The 26,209-nt window shown below is 40.9% G+C and overlaps 1 protein-coding gene across 3 annotated transcripts in view; it reads left to right on the plus strand.

The window, feature by feature from the left end:
- The first annotated feature begins 7,740 nt into the window (after window positions 1-7,740).
- The window catches only part of zufsp (zinc finger containing ubiquitin peptidase 1), a 72,385-nt gene continuing 53,916 nt past the window's right edge, over window positions 7,741-26,209 (plus strand). The window contains exon 1 of one of the 3 annotated variants that reach the window (XM_073485881.1): window positions 7,741-7,976. In XM_073485881.1, coding sequence (XP_073341982.1) covers window positions 7,883-7,976 — 94 coding nt within the window. In that variant the 5' untranslated portion in view covers window positions 7,741-7,882. The remainder of the gene's footprint in view (window positions 7,977-26,209) is intronic. The other 2 variants (XM_073485879.1, XM_073485880.1) reach the window with 2 other exon arrangements.

Here is a 26,209-nt window from a genome sequence, read left to right on the forward strand (position 1 = left end):
GCCTTGGGTCAGTCAGACTGTAACTTCAACAAAGAGTGACTAAATGAGGATTATATTGATGGTGAGGAAAAAACCTAATGGGCGATGAGTGATTAGATAAGATTACACAGACACCCTATATCCAAAATATTGCCCTACGCCACAATACTGTACAAAAGCCCTACACAAGAATATTGTCCCATCCTTAGGTATTTTCAGATCCCTAATTATCTTTTTAAAGATTAAATGATCGATTTCAGATAGTAAACTCTCTTTCTGGTGTATATTATTGTGTCCATAACTATTCCCCAAAACAATAAAGAAGCGCTCAATTGAAAAAAGACATCTCGTGTCCATCTGGACTTGCGGTACCTGCAGAGCAATTGTTTCCATGACAGAATAAAATCTTATCACCCCAGTACTTGGCCCAGAACATCACATCAGTTTCAATAAAACAGGCCTCTTGTAATAAAACACAGTGTGGTTTCTTGCTTTTGTGGAAAAGAAAATGTGCTACACATGTTTTACACGTTACCACATGATGCAACATGTGGGAATGTATAAAATATTTGATCATATGTTGTGTCATATGGAGTACATGTGGAAATTATGGTACCACGAGTCACAACATGTGGTAGCACCATGTAACCACCCATTGAACCCATACAAAGGTCCCATGTAGAATCTGTGGGATTACATGTGAAATGTAAAACATTGAACCATCTACCATGGCTGCTGGCAGTCCTGGTTTAGATTTGTGTCTAATTGGTTAAAATGTTTCATAGACAATGTCAGTACTAAGACCTTTGGTGTACACCCACATGTTAATCTAACATACTAACAACATAACGTTACAGAGAGGAGAGGGTTAAAGAGAGAGGAGCAGAGCCTCTGATGAGAAGGCTACTATCTGAGTTTAACCACACAGACACACACACACACACACACACACACACAGTGTACAGTAAAGTAATGTGGCTGTTCGGGCAGACACAAACACAATGTTGTGTTCCTGCTGTCAAACTGGCTTCACTCTTGATGTACACACCTTTAAACAACCACCACTGCTGACAAAAGTCTATCTGATGTGAATCATGCTCAGATGTTCACAGATCATGTTTTAAAGTTTGATTCACCTTAAATTCACTCTTGCTCGCTGACTTCTCTATGCTGGAAGCAGCAACAGTGAACAAATGAAACACACTGTTACTTTGAGTAAACTTGTGGATTTCTCTGGTTTGAACATTGTTGGAAAAAAAATGGGATAATGTAAGAACACAACTCAACAACATAAAGAACAATGGTCAACATTTTAATGCAGCATTCTTACATATTATACTTTTAAATCCCCATCAAATGAAGGGCGGATATTTCCTGCAAAGATCGTTGGGTAGGGAGGGACTTGTCAGGCTCGTTACACCTGTACCTCCTGGCTGACCTGTATTAAAGCTGGCTACAGACCATGCTCTGCTTCTGTCTCCTTCATCATGTCAGACCCATGGACATTCAGCTTTACACATGTATATTATCTGCTAATTCTTACTTTACACGCACTTCATGATGCACTCACACATACAGTACACTCCTGACACCACTGATATCTACATTTTCTTCATTTGTAGTTTGAGCAAAATAAAAGCTCATCAAGGTGATGTTTGTATGAGCTTCCGAGCCATGTTGTAACACTGTCTAACAGCAGCTTTACTCTGTAAACCACCTCCTTACTGGATTCCCTGCAGTCAAACTGGCTGCATTTGGTCTTGGGTCTTGGAGTAGCCAGAGGACATAAGAGGGAAAACCAGAAAACATTTATCCTTAAAATATGATCCTGTCTCACCCATATCAGTGAATAAAGTTATACGTTTGTGTTTTTGTACAGTATCAGTGAAACCTGGTTGACGTGTTTTGATGTGTTTCGCATGGATTTCACATGTTATCCCATAGACTTCACATGTAATCCCATAGACTTCACATGTAATCCATAGATTTCACATGTAATCCAGACTTCACATGTAATCCATAGACTTCACATGTTATCCCATAGACTTCACATGTAATCCATAGATTTCACATGCAATCCCATAGACTTCACATGTAATCAATAGACTTCATATGTAATCTCATAGGTTTCACATGTAATCCACAGACTTCCCATGTAATCCATACTTTCACACTTTCACATGTGGTGTCATAGGTTTCACATGGGAATTAAAATGGGCTTTACATATTATGCCACAAAAATGTTCCAAAACCACACATTTCCCATGTGAAAAGTACATGTTTCACATGTGCAAAGCTAAATCATACATAATCCACATGTGACCACATGTGATTCTGCACATGTGAAATGCATGTGTTTTTTCTGTAAGGGAACTGCAAACCTTAAAAACGAAAAAAAAGAAACAGACTGCTTTAGAATATGAACACAGGTGACCTAATGAGGGAACCACTATTCTTTATTAATTATATGTATCCAGCCAGACCTCTGCACTCACTGACCTGCTTCTCTGGCCTGCTTGATATGTGGCCTTACTTCAAACACTCAGCTCCTTGTACACTGCAGAGCCTTTGGTCAGATGCCAGATCTCTGAAGCGCCTCATCATGGTGATGTGCAGCCAATCTACAGAGTCATCAATGCTGTCGATCATGTCAATCTCTTGTGGAATGATCATGACCAGATCTGTCACACCTTTCTGGTGTTTTCATTTTCTTCCCAGGACCGTGTCTCTCTCAGATTGGCATTTCTCTGTCTGATTTTTGTACTCTCTCGTTATGGATTTACAGTCTTCCATTTCTTGAGTGTTGAGCTCAAGAGCACTTTTCGCCACTTCTGCAATTATGGCAGAGTTGATCTTCATCTGCACATGAATCTCTTGTGGCACACATAACTAAGAGGTTGGTGACAGCGGCAAGTATGATAGATACCTCCTCTTCATCTTTTGATTTCATGAGTTGGCCAGAATTTTGGTGGGGGTATCAGGTAGGGGAAAGTGAAGCCAACAAGGAGGTGCCTTAGACCTGAATCCCATCTAATGGCCAGTAGGGGGGCAGTAGGGGACACAGGATAGAGGTATAGCGATGCATGTGTTTCCAAGTTCCACAAGTCCACAAACCAATGTGTGACATCACTGTAGGTTTACACTCATATTTCATTCAGTTCAGAAGAAAAAAACAAAAAACAAAAATAACTTAACATGACTATTGAAAACAATGACTTAATTTAAAAATGACTTGAATCACATGGGTTAGAACTAATATCAAGACACAGAAACATGTAGAGATGTAGGCTATAGTGGCATGTTGTTATTGTAGTGGTTAGGCCTGTCTGTCAGCGGCTTGTTTTGGGCTCATTGGAGATTAACTGTGCCTTGCTTGATGGGATCAGGCAGCAGCAGCAAGGGGCACAGACAAAATGCTGCTGTCAAGTTGGATAGATTTCCAGTAGCCCTGGAAGAGCGCCAGGCTTTGAAGCCAGTTTTGGCCAAACTGTGTATTTACATTACATGTTGCACTGCGACCCCTAAAGACTTTTTCCCATAAGCTTACATTGCGGAAGAAGAAAACAATTTTGAGCGTCACAACCCAACAACAAATGACTTGTCTCACTGTCAGAATTTGAGCCATTCGGTCCAATAACATTTGGAAAGTTTAGTGGCTCACACGATGAAATTATTTCATACATATTCAAGTTAGCAGGGCGCTAAACAGGAAGTTAGCCGGCTCGGTGGATGGAAGTCTCTAATGCAGCTCGGTATTTTCATACCTGGAGCTGTTTTGGCTTCAAAACGCCACTGAGCAGCTTTCATAGGAATGAACACTTTGTCCAGGTTTGATATAACATCCATGGCCTTCAGTCTGTACAGGAAGACACAGAAACACTCTTGTACTCTTGTCTTCTGATTTATTAAAATGTTATCAGATGGATCAGTTGTGGTGGTGATCCCAAACGTTTCTGTTCTAGGATCGATTCTCATATCAAAAGTGATAAATGTGTATTTCATCATTAACAGTGACACAGAAGGTAGTCAGATTACCACCAGGATCTAGTCTAAATGATACCAGGTTGATAAGAACTACTTCTTCTGCCTGTCATAGTCACGTGAACTATGGCTCTACACATCACAGAGTTGTCATTGATGATGGCGAACCACAAACACAGTTTATTTTAACCGTTTTTTATTCAGGGAGGCTTCACCCTGAGCACTGCTCTCTGTGATCACATTCACACCTGGTAGCTATGGGACCACTGAGTGTCTCCAGTGAAGCAGTTAGGGTTAAGGGCCTTGGTCAAGAGCACCTCAGTGGTGGTTATGAGGGAGGAGCAAGTGCTGCCTTTCACTTTCCCCACCCAGATCTAACCTGCCGGTCTGGGGATTTGAATCGGCAACCCTCCAATCACAAGCTGGCTTCTCTGACCACCACTGCGTTTTCAGCACAGCTGTATGTGATGTTTGTGGGAGGACTGTGAGGGACTGTGACCACACCACAGACCATGTTAACATCTGGGATGTCACAGTACAGAATATGATGGGGTTTTGCAGCAGCGGTCTGAGGAAGAGGAGAAGAAAGGTGCTGCCAGGGTCCAGTCACTGAGCTCTCAGGCACTGGCAGTGCCTTAAAACTGCTGAATGCTGTGTTATCGGTCTTGTGAACAAAGTATAGTTATGGTACTGGAACAGGCAGTACCAGCCTGGGTTCAACTCTGTTTTGAGTCAGAAAAGATGGGGTCATAGATCATAGATCACCACCCATCAGTCTGTACACAGTCTGCACACGTTTTCATTAAGACCTATTAAAATACTTTACAGGCAGTCTGTGATACCTGTTCACGGTTCAGCCCTGAGTCATAGAATGATGGGAAACACCTGGCTCTCCTCTGTTCTAACAGCTGATTGATTTAGATGTTGACTCAACAAAATTATGTTTTATAGAAACTTTTAATTTTTGTTGAATTGGAGAGATTTTGATTTTATTTCTCAGATTCTGAAGCTTTATTCTGTTAACAGAAAACATGTTGTGTGGCTGATGGTGACATTTAGAGACACTTAAGACTATATTATATACATATTACAGAACATAAGCTAATTTAGCAACACAAACACTTGTGGTTAGTGGGATGTGAGGATTCTTAAACACATCTGTCCAGATGTGAAGTCTTGACAGTCTAAATATCTGACAGATAAATTATGACAGCTGGTGTTTCTGTGTTTGACTATAAATGTTTGTAATGTATGTATGTACTCTCAGATGGACGTGTCTGATTCATAGGCCTGTACAACAGATTTACGGGTGCATGCTGGAGTGTTTGATTTGTTGTTAGTTGGTGTGTTTGAATGATGCCATGAAGAATGGCTCATGTATATGACCAAACGAAAAACAAAATATTAATTCATTCATTCATACAGGAGAATTCATGTAAAATGGAGGTTGAACCAGGAACAGAAATCACAGATCACCAGATCATTAAAAGGCAGACAATATTTTAATAATCAGAATCAGTTGTAACAGGATGAGAATGTTTCTGTGACTTCCTGTGCAGCTTCCTGTCTCTGCCTGCTGACCCATCTGACCTGTCTGCTCTCCAGGAGAGGTGCAGCTCATCTGCAGTGAGCCTCATGATTATCAGCTGAGTCTCTGAGGTTTGGTCAGGTTCAGCACCCTGGAGGACATCACATCACTGATACTGTCGCGTCAGGGAGCTCTGTGTACAATATTAATGAGGTAATAATACAAACGGTTTCCATGAGTGAATAAACAAGCTGTTCTCAGAGGAAAATAAGGTCCCGGAACCAGAGGAGGATTAAGGTAGTCATGGGCCCCTATGCTATTTTTTATGTGGGCCCCCCTTATGCATCATGCTCTCCCAGAAAAAAATTAATTTTGCACCATGTGTAACAGTGCAGGAGAATATTTGGCAAACATGATCCACACACACTCCAGTTAGCACACAGGTAGGTCAAATCGAATCGATGAGCTTGATTGGATGAGGTGACCCGTGTCTGCCCAATCAGTGCTGTTTTGTTTGTTTATTACCCCATGGACCAATAGAGGCCAATGATTTTTTCCATTATTGTACAAGTACCATAATCATACAAGTGTATTTAAATTTCTAAAAAATAATCTGACCAATTCAAGAACCTCTCCACAGGGGTGGAGCAGCAATTTTAAATGTGGGGGGGTTCTGGGGTAGCACATGAGCACCGCAACCACCTTTGGCCCCTGTTTCAGTCTCCAAAACTAATGTGATGCATTTCTAGATTTTCTTCACTAGGATATGCCAATAATATTGCATTCAAAATGTACATTATAGCACAACGCTCTTTAACCTAAGATATTATATATTCACAAGCAATCACATACCATGGTATTAAGAAATTAATGTATATGTCTTATTAAAGAACAAGTGTGAGTGAGTGAAATTGGCAAGAACACTGTGTTCCTCCCTCTTCTCTTGTGTTATCTCCCTCTCCTTCTCTCATGTTCTCCCCTTCTCCTTCTTTTGTGTTCTCCCTCTCTTCTCCTGTGTTCTCCCCCTCTTGTCTTCTCTCCAACTTCTCTCCTGTTCTCTCCCTCATCTTCTCCATGCTCTCCTTTGTCCTGACTCCTGAACTTCCCTTTCTCAGAAACATCCTACATAAAGAACTCAATGTTAATATTCCTGAACATGGAAGTGTTGAAATATTTTATGTAAACTTAGAACAAACAGTCTTGATTTTGATTAGGAAACATTCAATTCTTTTGTTGTTCTTTTATCTGCTTTTTATTAATTATTTTACATATATTTTGTTGTTCTAATCTGTTTTAACTGATCTTTCATCCTAGCCTTTATTGTACTCTATATTATTTTATTCCTCTTATTATTTAAGATTTTAATAGTTTTATTGCATTTCATTGTCTTCATTTCTATTCTTTTCTAGTTTCTGAGAGCAGTAACAGGGATGAGTTGATGTAGGAGATTTTCTTCATTGAAAAGAAGGTTTTAAGCTCCAACAAATAGCTTTAAGTTCCGTAAATGAACACCTACATGGCATTAATGCAAGAATATGAATGTACTTCCATAAAATTGAATTAGTGCATTTATGGATTGAAAGCTAGCTTTCTGTTTCCCTCCTGTCACATAACTCCAATTAAATGACAACTTGACTTGAAAAAGAAGTCAGTCTTCTGCTGCCTCTTCCTGTTTGTCATTCCTAACAAAAAGAATAATGATAATGTTGAATAATATCAAAATCAGTGGATGTCTCTAGAAAACTATCTGTCAGTTACCATTAACTTTACCTGGCTTGCATTAACTTTGTTTGCCACCTGGCTTGCTTAATATTAGCGGACATGCCACAAAGCAAGACATAGTTTAGTTATTTACAGACAAAATTCTACATTATTAACTAGTTAAATAACCGTTTCATACCTCTGCTCTGTTCGCTGTCTGCGGCAGCGAGTGACGGCAGTTCCGTGTTAGCATGTGCGTGTTTACTTTGCCGGGGGGCCGGGACTAGTGGGTTTGGTCAAATGGCTGTGATTGGCTTGATGGCTGTCAATCAATCTAACTTGGCCAATGGGTTTTCATGTATCGGACTGAGGTGCGCTCCATTTTAGTACGCTGGTACACCGCGAGGGCGGGCAAACGGTTTAATACCTTAGGAGAAGGTCGGGGGGATGAAATCGCCTTGTTTTAACAGTCCCCCACGGCTGTGACGCCACTGCCCCTCCACACGTGGAGCCCCTAGGCTGCAGCCTAGGGAAGCCTGTGCATTAATCCGCATCTGCCCGGAACACTGTTTGAAGCCAGAAAGGTGGCAGGGTCCGCCACATATTCCCCATGAATGTTTTTATGATTGACGATTATTTTATTGTGAAAGTTCGGAGCGGAAGTGCCACAGTCATCCGCCACGAGACTGATTCATGAAGAAACGAAAGCAGAGTGGACACCCAGCAGAGTGGACACCGAGCAGCAGAGAGTGGACACCGAGCAACAGAGAGTGGACAACGAGCCCAGGTGAGCTGCACACTGTGTGTGTGTGTGTGTGTGTGTGTGTGTGTGTGTGTGTGTGTGTGTGTGTGTGTGTGTGTGTGTGTGTGTGTTTGTGGGTGGGTGTGTGACTCCATTGTTTGAACAGGTCTGAAAGAAGTCCAGCTCTCTAAAACAAAGTTTTTGTGAAACATGCTGCCTGACTTTGAGCCAGGTGAAAATATGTCTCCATCATGTTCGTCCTGAAGATCTGCTAACGGTGCTCCGCCTGCTCGTCCAACACGTTTGGATGTGTCCTGGTTACGGTCATATTAAGCTGCTTAAGTTAATTAAGATGCTTCATGATAACATGATGATCCTGTTTATCAGTCAACAACAACTTCATCCAATCAGAGCGCAGCACTGGAGACTCTCTGGACTCTCTGGTAGGTAGAAAGCTTCCCAAGGATCCTTAAAACAAGGGTCATGACGTCAGTGAATCTCACTCTGGTGCCAGACTGTGCTGTCAGCTGTATTGAAGTCTATGGGAGATGATGGAGAAACACAGTAAAACCAACATATCTACATCGTATGACTTCTGATGAAGAAATGCCTCTACAATATGAAAGGACACACCTCTGTCTCCCATTGACTTCAATACAGCTGACACCACAGTCTGGCACCAGAGTGAGATTCACTGACCTCACGACCTTTTACTTCTTTTTAAGGGTCCTTGAGGCTAACCCTGAAGTTGGCATGGCTCTGGTTCCTCTGTGAGATTATTGAACTGTATTCTGGATTATGACAGAAAATAATCTGTGTGTCAAACACAAGTTTATGATCCTTCCAGGTTCTGTTCATCCAGATAATCTTCACAGATGAACTCCACTTTGTGATGTTTGAAGCTTTTTTTTTTTTAACAATATTTTTTATTGAAGTTTCAAGTGCATATCAAACTTTATGTCGAATGTACAAACATTTTCATTTATATCCCCTCAAACAGCCACTCATTCACACAGACAAAGAAAAAGAATAAATAAAATGGACAGTGACAACAGACATCAAACTAATGGAGTAAAATAAATAAATAAGAATAAGATGGAACAAAATAAATAAAATAAAATAAAATAAAAGGCAGGATCATTTCATAACCTGTTATTCAGTCAGTGTTATCCTTTTCATTGGTCAGGAATGAAATAAATGATTCCCAAATACAAGCAAACTCCTCTTGTTTACCTTTAACAATGTATGTCAATCTCTCCAGTCCAAGACAACTCCTTCTTCCATATTGCCAGTGATGGTGGTTCTGCATTTTTCCAATATAGTGCAATCACTCTCCTTGCATGGAGAAGTCCAAAGTCAATCATTTTCGATTGCTTTGTTGTTCTGATGGAGTCCTTGGGGTATATTCCAAGTATACAGATTGTTGATGTCAAAGGAATGTTACACTTAACCATCCGTGATAAACATTTAACTACATTTTCCCAAAATACCAAAATCTTAGAGCATTCCCATAGGCAGTGAATCAAAGTTCCCTTTTCAGTCAGACATTTAACACAAACATCAGGGATGTTAGGGGAGATATGGTGAAGTTTTACAGGGGTTATATAAACCCTCATTAACCACTTATACTGAATCAATTTTAATCTTGTGTTAATTGAATTCTTTTGCGCTTTTAAACATGCTCTTCCCCAATCTTCTTCACTAATATCTTCTTGTGTGTCTATTCTCCAAGCATCTAATTGATCTGATGCTGATTCTGTTGAGTACTCCGCTAAAAGGTTATAGAATCTAGATAGAGAATGTTGATGTTTTTAAAAAGAGGCTCAAGACCCATCTTTTTAATCAGGCATTTAATTGAGCTCATTTAACTCTTTCTAATTACCGACATTTTTTATTATTTATTTATTTATTTATTTATTTATTATTATTATTATTCTATTTTATATTAATTCTTAGTTAAGCCTATCCTGCTTTATTACTTACTTGTTTTATCTCAATGTTTTATTTCAATGTTTTAGTCGTTATTTATGGTCTATTTTATACATTACATTGTTCTATTCCCTCAGTTTTAGCTTCTATACCTTTTATCCTATTTTACTGTTTTAGCCCCTCGATTCTCCAGTGTCCTCCTGGGGGCCTACCACACCGGGAGTTGCTTCTGGTCCACCGTTGGGGGTGCTGTCCCGAGGACGGCCCTGGCCGGAGTGGCGGGAGAGCTTTACACCTTGGTGTGGAGCCTCCTGCCTACCTGGGCTGGGACGGTCCTTTTGGTGGCGCCCCTGCAGTCGTGGACCTTGATTCCTCTCGGTGTGCACGGCCCCCAAAGGTAGCTGTTCCTCACCTCTGATCTTTGTGCCGAGCCATGTCTCCTTAGCAATAACCAGTGTATGTGTGTGGGTGTGTGTATGTTTGTGTGTGTGGGGGTGTATGTATGTCAGTATGTCTATGTATGTACGTGAGTGTGTATGTAACTGTGTATCTGTGTGTATGTTTATGGGTGTGGGAGGCTTGGGGTTTTTATGATGTTTTGTCTTGCTCTGTTTGTTTGTTTTTACCCTCTGTGAGGCACTTTGTGCTACAAAGCTGTATGAAAAGTGCCATATAAATAAAGTTGATTTGATTTGATTTGATGTGTTTTTTACCATTCAAATTATTAATCACTGTTTCCTCAATAATCGATAGCGGGGGTGTTTTGATGCTATAAAACTTCTTAATTGCCAATATTTGAAAAAATGTTTTTGAGGAACGCCGTACTTATGACAAATTTGTTCAAATCTGAGAAGGGTACCTTCACAATAAAGGTCCGAAACTGTCCCAATTCCTTTCTCTGCCCATAATTTGAATCCCCCATCCAATCTACCAGGTTTGAATTGTCTGTTGCCCCAGATAGGAGTAAATTGTGACAAAGTTATTGTTTCATCAACAAAGTTATGTGCTGCATACCATACTGATATTGTATTTTTTACAAAAGGGTTTCTTGTCTGTTTTTTCAGTGTCTTGATATCTGAGGAATATAAATACTGCTTTATGGGCAGATCTGACACTGATTTTTGTTCAATATTTACCCAAGCAGGTGGTGTGGATGAAGAAAAATAGTACATTGCAGAACTTAATTGGGTAGCCCAATAATACCATTTCAGGTTTGGGACCCGAAGTCCTCCCCTTTCATAGGGTAAAAATAATAACTTGAGCCGGAGTCTACCCTTTCTATTGTTCCAAATGAACTGGCTAAATATACTATCATTTTTTTATAGAAGTTACTTGGTAATGGAAGCGGGAGTGCTTGGAAAAGATATATAAATTTGGGTATAATAGACATTTTAATAAGATTTATACGACCAATCATTGATATCGGCAATTTAGACCACCGGTCCAACTTTTCTGTCACTTCGTCTACCAGAGGGTTATAGTTTATAGGGACAATGTCGCCAAGTTTTGGGGCAATCTTAATACCAAGATATTTAAATCCATCTTGCGTGGCCATAAATGGTGTATTTATTTTGGGATTGCATCTTTCTTCTTCATTTAGAAATAACAATACTGACTTAGATTTGTTTATTCTGTATCCAGAAAACTCGCCAAAGTTTTCGAGTAAAGTAATCAAATTTGGAATACTATTCCTCAGGTTTGTTAAGAAAAAAATTATATCATCAGCATATAATGCTATATGATGCTCTATGTCCCAAATCCTGATGCTGGATATATTCCTACGTGTCCTTACTGCGATCGCGAGAGGTTCTATTGCTAAAGTGAAAAGCAGAGGAGACAAAGGGCAGCCTTGCCTGGTTGAGCGTTGTAAACTGAAAGGTTTAGAAATGATATTATTAGTCAATATTTCTGCTGTTGGGTTTGTGTACAGTAATTTAATCCATTTGAGAAATTTTTCTCCTAGACCATATCTAGGCAGCAGATAAAAAAGGTATTTCCATTCTATTCTATCGAATGCTTGGCTAGCATCAACTGACAACATTGCAGTGTCTTTGGCATTATTTTTCTCAAACAGTACATTTAAAACTCTCCTGATGTTATGGAAGCCTTGCTGTTGTAATACAAAACCATTCTGATCATTGCTGACCAATTGAGGAAGATATTGTTCTAATCTTTTAGAGAGAGCTTTGCATAATATTCTTGTATCGCATCCCATTAAACTAATGGGCCTGAAAGATGAACAACTGGTTGGCGATTTGTCAGGTTTTAATATCACAGTTATCTTAGCTAATCTTAACGATGGTGGAAGAGTTCCTGTTTTATATGATTCGTTAAACATATCTAATAAAGGTTGCGCAAGTTCCTTTTTAAACTTCTTATAAAATTCTATAGGTATCCCGTCGGAACCAGGTGCTTTCCCACTGTTCATACTGCTCATGGCGTCATAAAGATCCTCAACTGTTAATACCCCGTCCAGTGCTTCCTTTTCATCTTCAGATAAGCTCTGGAACTGTAGCTGATCGAGAAATGCTTGTTGTTGTGTAGCTCCTGCATATTTTGATTTGTATAATAGTTCATAAAAGTTTCTGAAGGTAGCATTAATTTCAATTGGGTCTGTTGTTATATCACCTGACATTGTCTTTATACTATTAATTGTTCTTTCGGCTTGCATTTTCTTAACCCGCCAAGCCAGTAATTTGCTTGGCTTTTCACCCTGATCATAGTATGCTTGCTTGGTCCATAAGAGGTTTTTAGCAACTTTGTCAGTTGTTAGTTTATTGTATTCAGCTCTCATTACTGTTAATTGTTGCTGTTTGTCCTCATCATTATTCTCATAAAGATCTAATTCTAGTGTTTTAATCTGTCTTTCCAATGTTTGTTTTTCCTTTTTGTACTGTTTAGTCTTTGAGCTTGTATATTTAATTATTTCTCCCCTTATATATGCTTTGAATGCTTCCCACCTTACATTGGCGGTTGTTTCATCCGTGTTTAGTAGGAAATGGTTATCTATGCAGGCTCCTATGAATTTAAGAAAGGATGGATCTTGTAACCAATATACCTGGAACCTCAACAGATATTAGGAAATAATCAATACGTGAATACGTTTTATAAGTAGAAGAGTGACAGGAAAATTCTTTTTTGTTTGGATTTTTTTCCCTCCATACATCGACTAGTCTTAGATCTTTTATGAATTCAGTCAGCTTTTTCCTTGTCTGTAGGTGCGAGGTATCAGTTCCAGTAAGTCGATCCATTACTGGGTCTAACGTACAATTAAAGTCCCCCCCAAAAATATAGAGACCTTCTAAGGTGGACACAGTCAACAGTAATTTTTCAAAGAAAGACGGAATGTCCTCGTTAGGACCATAAATATTAATTAGGTTAACTTTACGTGACATAATGTTTCCTTGTGCAATCACATATCTACCAGTTGGATCTTGAATAGTTTGAGTAATTTGGAATGGAACTGACTTGTGTATGAGGATAGCAACACCTCAAGCATAATTATTATAAGAAGAATAAATCACTTGGCCTGACCATCTTTTTTTCAGACAAGGTATGTCAGAGGCCATCAAATGGGTTTCTTGTAAGAAAACAATTTTAGACCTGAGATGTTTCAACCTATTTATAACTTGTTTCAATTTAGTCAATTTTCTAAGCCCCCTAACATTCCAACTAGTGATCTTAATCTCGGAATTATTCACAGACATAGTTTTTTGCCATCGATAACATCTTCTGATATCCTGATGAGGTTATAAATGTTGCTGATTCTGCCAAAACCATACACAAAAATATAACACACACTGGAGGGGAAAAGAAAAACCGCAAGAACAGCTAGAACAGTGATAACCAAAACGAGAAAAAATCCAATCCCACCCCCTGGCATTTCCACTGAAATGCTTTCCCACACCCCCTTTAATAAACCAGCTCTGGAGGATGCTGATCCACTAATGCTGAGGAGCAGCTAGTCCGCGTGCCCTTGACCCTGGACAGAACAGCCATAAGTCCAAACAACCATAATGTCTCCTATTTTAATTTCAAATATTTTTATTTGGATTTTTCAGACACATATTCAAGTTGAACACAGAGAAGACAGTAGATCCTTATTTTAACAAACAACAAGTGCAGGGTTTAACAAGTACAATCAACAATCCCGCACGTAACAACCCCCCTCCCCCTCCCTTTACAGTATTGAGAGCATTTTTAAGGCACAGTTACAAACATTAGCTTGTGGTGTATCCCCCTCACGGGGGGCAGGCTGCGAATGTTTATGTCAAGGGCCAAAGCTGAGCATATTTATGTTGTTTGGGTATTATGAAAGTATACTAAAAAAGGATCCCATGTTTTATAGAACTTTTTCTCTGAGCCGCCGATAGAGAATCGCAGCATTTCCAACTTGAGACAGGTCATTATGTCTTGGAGCCATTGGCTCAGCGTGGGCGAGGCAGCATCCCTCCACCTAAGCAGAATTGCGCGTCTGGCCAGAAGCAGGGCAAAACCGACCATATGTTGCTCGCTAAGTGTCAGTTGGGGGTTGCCACCAGTGGCAATGCCAGGAATCTATCGGGTTAATGTCTGGTTTTGAGGGAAAGCTAGGTAGGTGGGAGCGAATGTACTGTCTAATCTGTAAGTATCGGAAAAAGTCGTTTTTTTGCAGGTTGTATTTCACAGACAATTGGTTGAAGGAGGCAAAATATCCGCCCATAAACAGGTCTGCAAAACGTTTGATACCATTCCTGTGCCATGTCTTAAAAGTTGGGTCGGAGCACGAGGGAATGAAAAGGTGGTTAGAGGCAATTGGGCTCAGGAGGGAAAGGCGTTTTAAGCCAAAGAACTTTCGAAACTGGGCCCATATCTTAAAGGTGTGGCGCACCACGGGATTGTCTAGAGGTTTTGGGGAAGAGCCATCAAGGGGTGAACCTAAGAGTGCCTCGAGAGAGACATCTTTGCATGAGTTGATCTCCAAAAGGGTCCAATCTGGACCCTTAGACCGCAGATGAGGGTGGGTCCAGAAGGCTATGCAGCGAATGTTAGCAGCCCAATAGTAGTGGCGGAAGTCAGGGAGCCCCATACCTCCATCCCTCCTTGGCCTTTGAAGCAAGGTTTTGTTAAGCCTAGGCCTCTTACCCTGCCATATATATGAAGAGATTATTGAATTGAGTGACATAAAAAATGAATTGGGAATAAATATTGGGATGCACTGGAATAGATATGTGAATTTCGGGAGGACATTCATTTTTATGGAGTTTATTCGTCCGGCAAGTGATAGATGGAGGGGGGACCACTGTGTGAGCAAAGTCTTTACCTGATTTAGCAAGGCAAGAAAGTTTTCTCTCAGAAGGTTTTTGAATTGTCTTGTGACTACTACTCCCAGATAAATAAATTGTTTCCTTTCAATTTGAAATGGTATATTGCTATAATCAAGGCCAAGTGCCTCATTGTTGATTGGAAATAGCTGACTCTTATGCATGTTAACCTTATATCCAGATATGGATCCAAACTGTTTAAGCAAGGCGAGCACTGTGGGTAAAGATGCAATCGGATCTGACAAATATAATAAGAGATCATCTGCATATAGCGATACTTTATGTTCGGTGTCTGCTCTCAAGATGCCAGGGATATTCAAATTATTTCGGAGGGCCACAGCGAGTGGTTCGATTGCTAGGTCGAAAAGGATCGGGCTCAGTGGGCAGCCCTGACGGGTTCCACGACTTAGGGTGAAAGATTGAGATATTATACTGTTTGTCTGAACTTTAGCAATGGGAGAGGTATAAAGTAACTTGATATAGGCTATAAATGATTGTCCAAATCCAAACTTCTCCAAAACCTTGAATAAGTACACCCACTCCACCCGATCGAAAGCCTTTTCGGCATCTAAGGATACAACACACTCAGGTGTGTTGTTTGAGGTGGGGTACAGAATGTTAAATAAACGTCGGACATTAAAGAATGAATGGCGGTTCTTAATAAAACCCGTCTGATCTTGTGTTATTATTGAGCGGGTCACGTCATCCAGTCTATGTGCTAACGCCTTAGCAAAGATTTTCGCGTCCGTGTTCAGGAGAGAAATCGGCCTGTATGAGGCGCAGTGAGCAGGGTCCTTTCCTTTCTTTGCTATAAGAACTATACGAGCCTCGTTCATTGATGGGGGAAGTGATCCCTGCTCAAGTGATTCAGTTAGGACCGTTGTCAAGAATGGAGATAGAAGTGTTGAGAACTTCTTGAAAAATTCGGCCGGAAAGCCGTCCGGGCCTGGCGATTTCCCAGATTGCATTGACGCTATTGCTTGAGCTATTTCTGTTTGGGTAAGAGGCGCCTCCAATCCCCCCGCCACCTCAGGGGAAATTGTTGGTATGGGCAGTGGGTCAAGAAATGCCTTAATTGGTGCAGCAGCATCATCGCATTGGGAGGTGTACAGTTCAGAGTAGAAATCCTTGAAGGTGTCATTTATTTTAGTGTGATCTACAGTGACCTCTCCACTTTTAGTGTTAATATTTTTTATGAGCCCTTTGCCCTTTTAGTTGGCTAGCCAAGAGCTTTCCGCATTTCTCGCCGTGTTCATAGTAGTTACTCTTGTTTTTTAACAGTATGTTCTGTGTTTGGTAGGTGGTAAGAAGGTCAAACTTAGTTTTTAGTTCCAAACGTTTGTTGTATAGTTCGGGGGTCTGAGTATGCGCATATTGTTGATCAACCTCTCTAATTTTGGATATCAAGTCTAGTTGGTCTTTTTGAGAGAGTCTTTTCTTATTTGCGGTGAATGCTATGATTTCCCCTCTTAAGTAGGCCTTAAGTGTATCCCAGATCACGAGAGCAGACACATCAGAAGTGATGTTAGTTTCAAAAAAGAAGATAATTTTTTGTTCAATAAATTTGACAAACTCTGTATCAGAGAGTAGGCTTGAATTAAAGCGCCACTGCCTCATGGGTTGTGGTGCATTAGGAAGAGACAGTGCCATTGCTACAGGGGCGTGGTCAGATATGACAATACTGTGGTATGTACAAGAGTGAACTTGGGGGATCAATCTATTGTCAATAAAGATGTAATCTATTCTTGAGTACGAGTGATGGACGCTGGAGAAAAAGGAGTATTGTCTATCTAGGGTGGAGAAACCGCCATATATCTGATACCCCGAACTCTGAGAGAAAAGACTGAATACACAAAGCCGATTTACTCACTGCCCCCGGTCTGCTAGAAGAGCGATCTAAAGTTGGGTCCAACCAACAGTTGAAGTCTCCTCCGAGTATTAGGAAATGCGAGTCGAGGTCATGAAGGAGAGAGAAGACACGGTCAAGAAAGCTGACATCATCTACATTTGGAGCGTTTACATTGGCAAGGATAACTTTTGTGTTAAATAGCTTCCCAGAGACAATTACAAATCTTCCATTTTTATCTGCTGTGATGCTGTTTGGTTCGAATAATATGTGATTGGCTACCAGGATGGAGACCCCCCTTGCCTTTGCCTGGAAGGTGGAGTGAAAATGCTGCCCCGCCCAGCACGCCATAAGTCTGGAGTTATCAGAGGAGCGCACATGTGTTTCCTGTAGGAAGACAATATCTGTTTTAAGTTGTTTGAGATGAGTGAATATTTTTTTCCTTTTTACTGGGTGGTTCAGGCCCTTGACATTCCAACTCACAAAATTAAGGGGGCTACCCATGAGTCTTGTACAAAATGTAAGTGAGAAGTTTCCAAATGAAGCAGCCTCCGTGAGGTAGCACCACCGCAGCCTCCCTGAGAAAACACTGTAGTGTGCCTAGTTTGGAGCACAGTAACACATCCCTCAGTCTCTGTCCCAGAGAGACTACAAAAAATCCCCAAAAAACCCAGAAACAAAAACAAAATAAGAATGCCATGTAAATCCCAGACAGCAACTGCAACAGCTAGTTGCAAGCTCTTCCTAACTTTTACAGAACTACACATATACTTCCTGTGGAATTACCTCAATCCCATATGACAACAGGAACCTCAGAGAAACCTCAGATCTTTTGAATACTCTTCCATCAAATGACACTGTGGTGGATGAACAGGAACAGATACAGAACTAAAACAATAGAAGAATAAACAAAGAAATAGAACCGATGATAATAGTCACAGTGGTAGTAGGCCAAATAATGTAAATAAATAAAAGCTGTCGTACACTCGGCTGTCAAATGCCACCAACTAAGGTGGATGAAGCGATACAGATACTGTAGTAATAGTGGTAAAGTAAAATAAATTAAAAGTAGCACCAATTATAATAGTCAAAATAATAAGTAAGCAGAAGAAAAGATTTGAGGTGCCACAAGTAAATAGAAGCTTCCTTTCTGGAGTTGTGGGGAGCCTCAGCCAAGAGCAGTGTATGGTGGCTGAGTTCACAGGCACATGTCTCTGTTGCTACGCAACAGTGTGAAACAGTCTCCGTATGAATAACAATATGGCGGCCCCCGTAGTAGCCATGTGGAAATGTTATTGTCGCAGCTTGTTGCGAGAGAGAGAGAGAGAAGAGAAAAAAAAACAAAACAAGAAGGTAGTTGACCTCCCGCAGGGCAGCCGAATGTCCAAAAGCATCATTATAAAGACAGTCCAACGTGGAACATACGTTTAGGTTGTATTCAAAGTGCTATAAAAAGGCCTACTAGGTGTAAACAGAGAAAGCGAACCCAACGTTCGTTGTAAACATTAGCTTGTCATGCTAATATATAGATAGCAGCATTGCTATAGCATCGGCCACCCTGAGTGAGTTACCGCTTTTCCCCGGTTGGTGAGTGTGGTACATCATTGCTGCATGTCACGAAAGCCTCGGCATCCTCCACCGATGTGAACATTTTTTTCCTCCCGTCTTTAGTTGTGATCCGGAGCCTAGCTGGGTACAACAGTGATGGCTTCAGACCTTGTTGGTACAGCTTCGACATCACCCCCCGGTACGCCGCGCGCTGCTCGACGACCTCGGGGCAGTAGTCCTCAAATATCGCCACCGGTTTTCCCTTATAAGACAGCTCACCTCGTCTTCGTCTGGCCTCCTGGATGATCGCTTCCTTGGTTTTGTAATGGTGGACGCGGGCGATTACCGCTCTGGGCCTGGATCCCGGGGCTGGTTTTGCTGTGAGGGCTCTGTGGGCACAATCGAGCTCTGGGGGAGCGTGGAGGATCCCTTCACCGAGAATATCCACCAGCAACTTGGAGAAAAAGGTAGTGGGCTGCGTGCCTTCAATAGATTCCGGTAGGCCGACTATTCTTATATTATTGCGGCGGCAACGGGACTCAAGATCGATGGTTTTAGCCTTTAGCTTAGCGTAGCTCTCTTCCATAGTCTCGTACTTAGCCTGTAGCATCCCGACTTGGTCGCTAAGTTGGTTAGCGTTCTCCTCGAGTGAGGACAGGCGATGCTCGTGGTCGGTGACCGTGGCTTGAACAAAGTCCAGTTTCTGTTCCAGTGGTGTTATAGCCGATTTAAATTCAAGCGAGAGGTCGTCTTTATGTTGCTTGAGGACCCTCGTCATGTTGGCCATGATGTCTTGGGTGGGAGTCGGAGCTGGCGAGGCCGGGACCGGGGCAGATTTTTTGTTGGATTTCGCAGCCATTTTTGTGTTTTTTAGAAAAAATATGTTCTCTGTGCATTAATTGTTTGGTTCAGATCGATTGGGTGAGCGAATGAGGTTCTGGAACCGATTTATATGCAAGGTTAAGCGGGAGCTCGAGGAAAGCACGTCTACTCCATCAGTGACCCGGAAGTCCCCCCACCCTCTTTTTAAACAAAGACTCAATGTCTCCTATTTTAACATTAACTCCTTTCTCTGTTCTCAGTTAAAGCCAACTCTGTTCGTGAAAAAAAAAGAGATTGCATTAAACAATGCTGTACCAGAAATAACGTTGGTATAAATAATACAATAAAATAATTTAGCAAAATGATCCTGATTTTTATCATGTTCCCTTATTTGAATTTCTTACCCCATCTAAAAGTTTGAACCATTCCTTATCTTTTCAGTATAACATTTAGCAACACTATCACAAAGAAACAGTCTTTCTTAGTCGCTGTATATTGTTTATGATACCTGACTCAACTGTTGTTTTTCTTCTTGGTGCGTTCAATGTCTGTCATAACTTCAGGAACTGTGTAACACGTCCGTATGGCCTGTACAGTCTTTATGCAGGTCGTGTTATGCCTTGGTGGAACCTCTTGGCTTCTTGCAGTGTTGAAAAGAGATGAATTCTTCCATTGTGAAGCACTCTCAATTTACAAGGATTATGTTGAAATCCTTGAAAGTTTCCCATGGCCACAAACTGCTTCACAACTGGGACAAATTCTCGCCGAATACGGACCGTTTCTGCAGACAGATCCTGAGAGAAAGAAAGCTTGCCGTCGTCGTGCATGATTTCTCGCTTCCTTGCTTCGCGATACACAAATTCCTTCTCCTGAAACTTCAAAAAGCGGACAAGAACTGCTCGGTTCTGGTTAGGTTTGGGCGGTGCCAGTGTGCGATGAACTCGCTCCAGAGTGAAAGTTTTATCAGGACAGTCGAGCCATTGCGGTAGCATGTCGTTTACAAAGTCGAAGAGTGGCTTATTTCCTTCAGCTCGTTCACGTAGACCAAAAAGCCGCAGATTCTTTTCTCTGCCTCAATTTTCCAAATCTTCTGTTCTTGATTCAAGATAGGCAATTCGTTTAGTGGCTGATGCTAGTGCCTCTTGAGTGTGCTGCAGCTTGTCTTCTGTTGTTGCTATACGTGTTTCTGCCTCTCCGATACGTGTTGTATTTGCAACCACGTCTTGTTCCACGTCTGAAAGTTTGCTTTCAATCGCCACAATTGAGTTTGCCACATCCGACAAACGGTTATCAATGTTGTCCAGTTTTGATCCAAAGTCCAAGCGGAGGGACTTCAACTCTGCTAGCACGTCAGCTATATTAGCCATGCTGCTAGCTTCATTAGCCACCATCGTCGCCGGAGAAGTTGTCTCAACGATACTTGCCTTGCGTGCTCTGGTGAGAATTTCGTAGTGTTTCGATTCGGATGGTTCTGACACATCCAGAGCCGCTCTGTTTGCTCGAAAATGATCGGTGCATTTGTGGGGTTTTTCTAAAGTTTGTGTTCGGCTGTGTGGAGCTTTCAGGCTACGCCGCCATCTTGATCCCAGTCACATCCAGAAGCCATGTTTGAAGCTTAGATTTAAATGTGTAGCAGTAAAAAGCTAATGTTTGGCTACAAACAGACAACATCACGGTCACACAGGGCTTGAAGACCTCTAGCACGGTGCCGGAAATCCGGCGTAGGAATATTTTGGTGAAGTTTTTTTTTTTTTTTTTAATCATGTTGCAACAACCCGCTGCGATGCAGGAACTGACTGTCACGGTAATGCTGCTAAGATGGAACTTTACACCAAGAGCCCCAAAAGAAAAGGAGCTTTCTCACCAAGAAAGATCCATCCATCCATCCATCATGTTACCCAGCACAGCTCAGGCAAGCCAGTTCAAAGCTGCAGGAATCAAAGAGTGCACAGCTGAGGTCCAAACCACAGATCAACATGGTTCAGTAGAAGTAGTTGGTACTGAAGGGATGTCATCTATCTTCCTATATTCAATTACAGAGAGTTGGACTTTGGACTCTGTACTAGCGGCTGCTGGTTCACATGCATGATGAATGTTTATACTTCTTGTATTTATTAATTATAGGAGATTAAGTGATTATACCAAGAGAAAATCAATGTTGTTTTTTGTAGGGGCAAAAAAGCTCATTTTATTTACTTCTTTATTTTTGCAAGAAAGACTCATCAAGCACGGTTCCACTGGATCAGCAGGCTTGGCTTTTGTGTTCTGTGACTGTGATGCCCCCTGTGAAATCACTGACATCTACAATTAGTAATAACGGTCATTGATTAATCTGTGTCCTGAACAGTGATGAGCAATACAGTATTCTGATTGGCTGACTGATTTATGGCTGTAGACAGGCCTGTTACAGACATGTATGTTTTTTAAGCTGCTAACTGGTGTGTGAGTGAAACACATACTGTAATAAGGTAATAAACAATAACTCCTTTTCAATATCACTAATATAACATTAACCCTGTTCCTGACAACCGTCCTGTCGTGGTCTATATGACATCTGCTGGCTAATGTTAGCGAGGTAGCTACAGTAGCTAGCCAGCTATACCCTTCAGGTCAGTCAGTAACGGAGCACATTGAACATTGAGCTGAGCAGCAGACGCTGTGGTGAAGGTTTGGTTCTGTTAAGTGTTCACTTCATGCTCCGTTCATTAGCCCATTTGTGAGAGGCCATGCTGGAAATGAAGTAAGCAATGTGCCCCTCTTTTACTCTGCATGACAACGAACTGATCATACTCGTTAATGCTAAACGTTGAAATATTGCTAGAGAGGACATGTATTGATAATCAATAAAATATCTTTTCTGAGGTATGGCGTGGTAGCGTGAAGCTGCGTGGCGTGGTCTCTCCTCTGCTCGGAGCAATTTAACTTGTCCTTCACCAGCTGAACCAGCATAAAAACCTATCAAATTGTTTTCTTATTCTTTTTTTTCCACTTTAGTTTTTATTAATTTTTCACATTTTGTATGTGCATCCACCGACACACATACACACCACATCAGACAATACAGAAACCAAACAAAACCACACTAGAAAACAAAAAACAAAAGCAAGAATCAGTCCTGTCTGGAGTTGTATTCCTTCTTGTTCATTCATTAGTTCTCTCAATTTTGTCCTCTGTGACTAATGTTCTTTCAATAGTCTTTGTCGCTGTTCAAGGTCCTGAAAAATGTCCATTTCAGCCATTTGTCCTCCAGCTGTGTTTCTTGCAATCTTAAGCGATGTGTCAATTTTTCCATTACATAGATTTCCTCTAATATCTCCATCCATTGTTCCCGAGTCAGAGGATCCACTCTACCCCATTTCCTTGTGATAGCTTTTTTGTCAGCTATTAACAGTATTTTTACCAGGTACCTATCCCCTGCATGTACATTTTCCTCTGTGAGATTACATAAGTAGAGTACCTTACAGCACATAGGGATCTCATATCTCAACACCTCTTGCAGAGTTTTATGTACCGTCTTCCAAAACAGTTGCACCTTATCACATTTCCAAAATACATGTGCATGATCTGAGCTTAATGCTCCACAATCTCTCCAGCATGATAGATTCTCATTCAGATATTTACTCTTGACCTTGGGCGTGATAAAGAATTTGATCAAATTTTTCCAAGAGAACTCCCTCCATATCCGCGAATTGGTGGATGTTTGATGTATTTTCCACATATTTAGCCAATCATTGTCCAAAATTTTTATGTTGAGCTCTGACTCCCACTTTTCTTTTATATAATTAGTTGTATTCTTGTTTATTTTCAATTTTTGGTACAGTGCTGATATTATTCTAATTTTGGTGTCCTTGTAAATGCTAATTATTGTTTGTATCACACCATTCACTTCCATGAAAGGAACCATCTTGATTTCTTTCCTGTAATAATCTCTTAGTTGTAAGTACCTGTAGAATTTGTGTTCACCCAGATCATATTTGTCTCTCCTGTTCTGAAAACTCTCCAGCACCCCATCGTTCTCTAGAGTGCACCATGCTGTAATTCCCTTAATTTCCCACTGTTTGAATCCCTTGTCATACCTGGCAGGCTTGAAATTACTGTCAGATGCAACTCACTTTAACAAATGAATGTCCTTATTTATCCCATATTTTTTAATAATTCTATACCATAATTCCAGAGTGAACAGTGTAATTGAGTCAATTTTAATTTTAATTTTATTGTATGTTTCTTTGTCTCCGATCACATTCTGAATTGGGCATCCTCCAAACTCTTTCTCCATTTCTTTCCACTTTGCTGTGTAGTCTGGCTCGTCTTACACAAGCAGAGTAAATATCTCAGCTGGGCTGCAAAGTAGTATTCTTTCAGTCTTGGCAGACCCATTCCCCCTCTGTCTTTTGGCAGCTGGAGAGTTTCAAACCTAATTCTAGGTTTTTTACCTGCCCAAATAAACCTTGATATTGTTCTGTTCCAATTCACAAACTGGGTTTGAGGGACCTCCACTGGTAGAGAATTAAATAAATAGAGGAGCCTAGGTAGCACATTAATTTTGATTATTTCAATTCTCAAGTTAAAATCTAGCGGCAGAGTGGCCCATCTTCCAATGTCTTTTTGTATCTCTTGGCTTATTTTGTCGTAGTTTTCTTTATATAGTTTAGATAATTCTTTAGTGATGGAGACCCCCAGATATTTTATTTTCTTTAGGTTCCAATTAGGGGGCGGCTGTAGCTCAGTGGGTAGAGCAGGTGACTCGAACCCCGGCTCCCCTGGGCGGAACTGAGCTACATGCCGAAGTATCCTTGAGCAAGATACTGAACCCCGAAATTGCTCCTGACGCGCAGTTGGCACCTTGTGTGGCAGCCTCTGCCATCAGAAAGGGCCCTGCGACGAGCTGGCGACTCGTCCAGGGATATACCCTGGCCTCTGCCCATATGAAAACTGGGATTGACTCCAGTAACCCCCGCAACCCCCTGAAAGGGGGGGATAAAGCAGTAACATCCCCGCGACCCTCACGGACAAAGCAGTTAAGAAAATGAGATGAGATGAGGTTCCAATTAAGATGATATGAATCTTGAATCTCTTTTGATGGGGTGTAGTTAAGTGGTAGTATCTGTGTTTTCGAAATATTGATTTTATATCCTGAGAGGTGTCTGAACATTTCTAAAAGTTTCATCAGTACAGGGAGTGATTTGTTCGGTTGTTCTAAGAAGGCTATGATGTCATCAGCAAAAAGTCCTATTTTATGTTCTGTTCCGTTCACCATTACTCCCTCCAGTTCTTCAACTGCTTGTGCCAATGGTTCTACAAAAAGAGCGAACAAGGTGGGTGATAGGCAACAACCCTGTCTAATAGACCTCTGTAAATTAATTTTATCAGTCAGACTTCCATTTATTTTAATTCTGGCGGTGGGCTGTTGATATAGAGTCTTTATGCATTGTACTGATTTATTGATCGTTCTAACACTTGATACAAAAATCTCCAATTTACACAATCAAATGCTTTCTCCATGTTGATGCTTACTAATACAGTGCTTTGTTTTTCCTGTTGTGCTTCATCTGCGATATGCTAAGTTCTTTTGATATTGTCCTGCGTTTGCCGTCCGCTTATAAATCCTGTTTGAATTTCCTCTATAATTTCTGTTATGAAAGTATTCAATCGTTTTGAAATTATTGTTGTGTATATTTTATAATCCACGTTTAGCAACGAGATTGGTCTGTAATTCCCACAGTGCTCTTTGTCTCTTCCTTGTTGTGGATGATTGTAATAATTGCTTTAGTCCAAGATGGTGGTATTCTATTGTTTTGAAGTGTCCAATTAAAAGAAGCCAAGAGCAGTGGTATGAGCTCATCTTTGAACATTTTATACCACTCTGCGGGGTAGCCATCACAGCCCGGAGATTTACTGTTTTTTAATGCACTTATTGCATCATTTACCTCTTCCTTTGTAATATCAGCCGTTAGCCTATCATTTTGAATATTACCGTTCGATGGCAGGTCTAATGAATTTAGAAACACTCTCATTTCCTGAGAAATGCTCTGTGCAGCTTGTTGCGGCTTCCATCAAAAATCGACCAGGCAGCCGGAACGCAAAGCAGCTGTGCTTGGCTGGACTCCACTGTGCGCCGTCAATCGCGGCCGCTTGTGATTTGTAATACGCTTTCTGCTACTAGGGGATGGAGAGTGATGGCAGGTTAACAAGGGGGATGCTTTTAGGTAATTTTGCTAACAAGGGGGACAGCATCCCCCCTCATCCCCCCTCAAATCACCTACTGCTTTTAGTATCTCTGAAAGATTTTCTCTATCTCCTCTGGGTTGTGGGTTAACTCACTTGTATTTGGATCTCTAACTTTACATATGTTGCTTAGCACTTGTTGTTTTCGTATTCGTTTCGCCAGCAATTTAGTAGCCTTCGAGCCTGCTTCATAGTAGTTCTGTTTCAGAAACGTATTCTTTTTTTCAACTTTTTCCAATAGCAAGTCATTTATCTTTGTTTTCAATGTCTTGATCTGTTGATAGGTTTTTGTATCATTTGTATTCTGATATTCCTGTTCCGATTCCCTCAGATTATCTGTCTATTTTTTGTAGGCCTCTAATTGAACTCTTTTACATGTGCTGTTTCAGCCATCAGTTTTCCCCTAATGACAGCCTTCATGGCATCCCATAATATTGTCGGGTCCACCTCTCCATTGTTATTTTCCTCAATATATCTTTTTATTTCTGCTTTTACTTTCTCTTTTCTTTGTTCATTATTCAATATTCCTAAATTGAGTCTCCATACTGTGTGTCTTTTCCTGTTGTTTATGTTAATTTTCAGGTAGAGAGGGTTATGGTCTGACA

This window comes from Pagrus major, chromosome 17 (assembly GCF_040436345.1).
Source record: "Pagrus major chromosome 17, Pma_NU_1.0".
In the NCBI taxonomy this organism is placed as follows: Eukaryota; Metazoa; Chordata; class Actinopteri; order Spariformes; family Sparidae; genus Pagrus; species Pagrus major.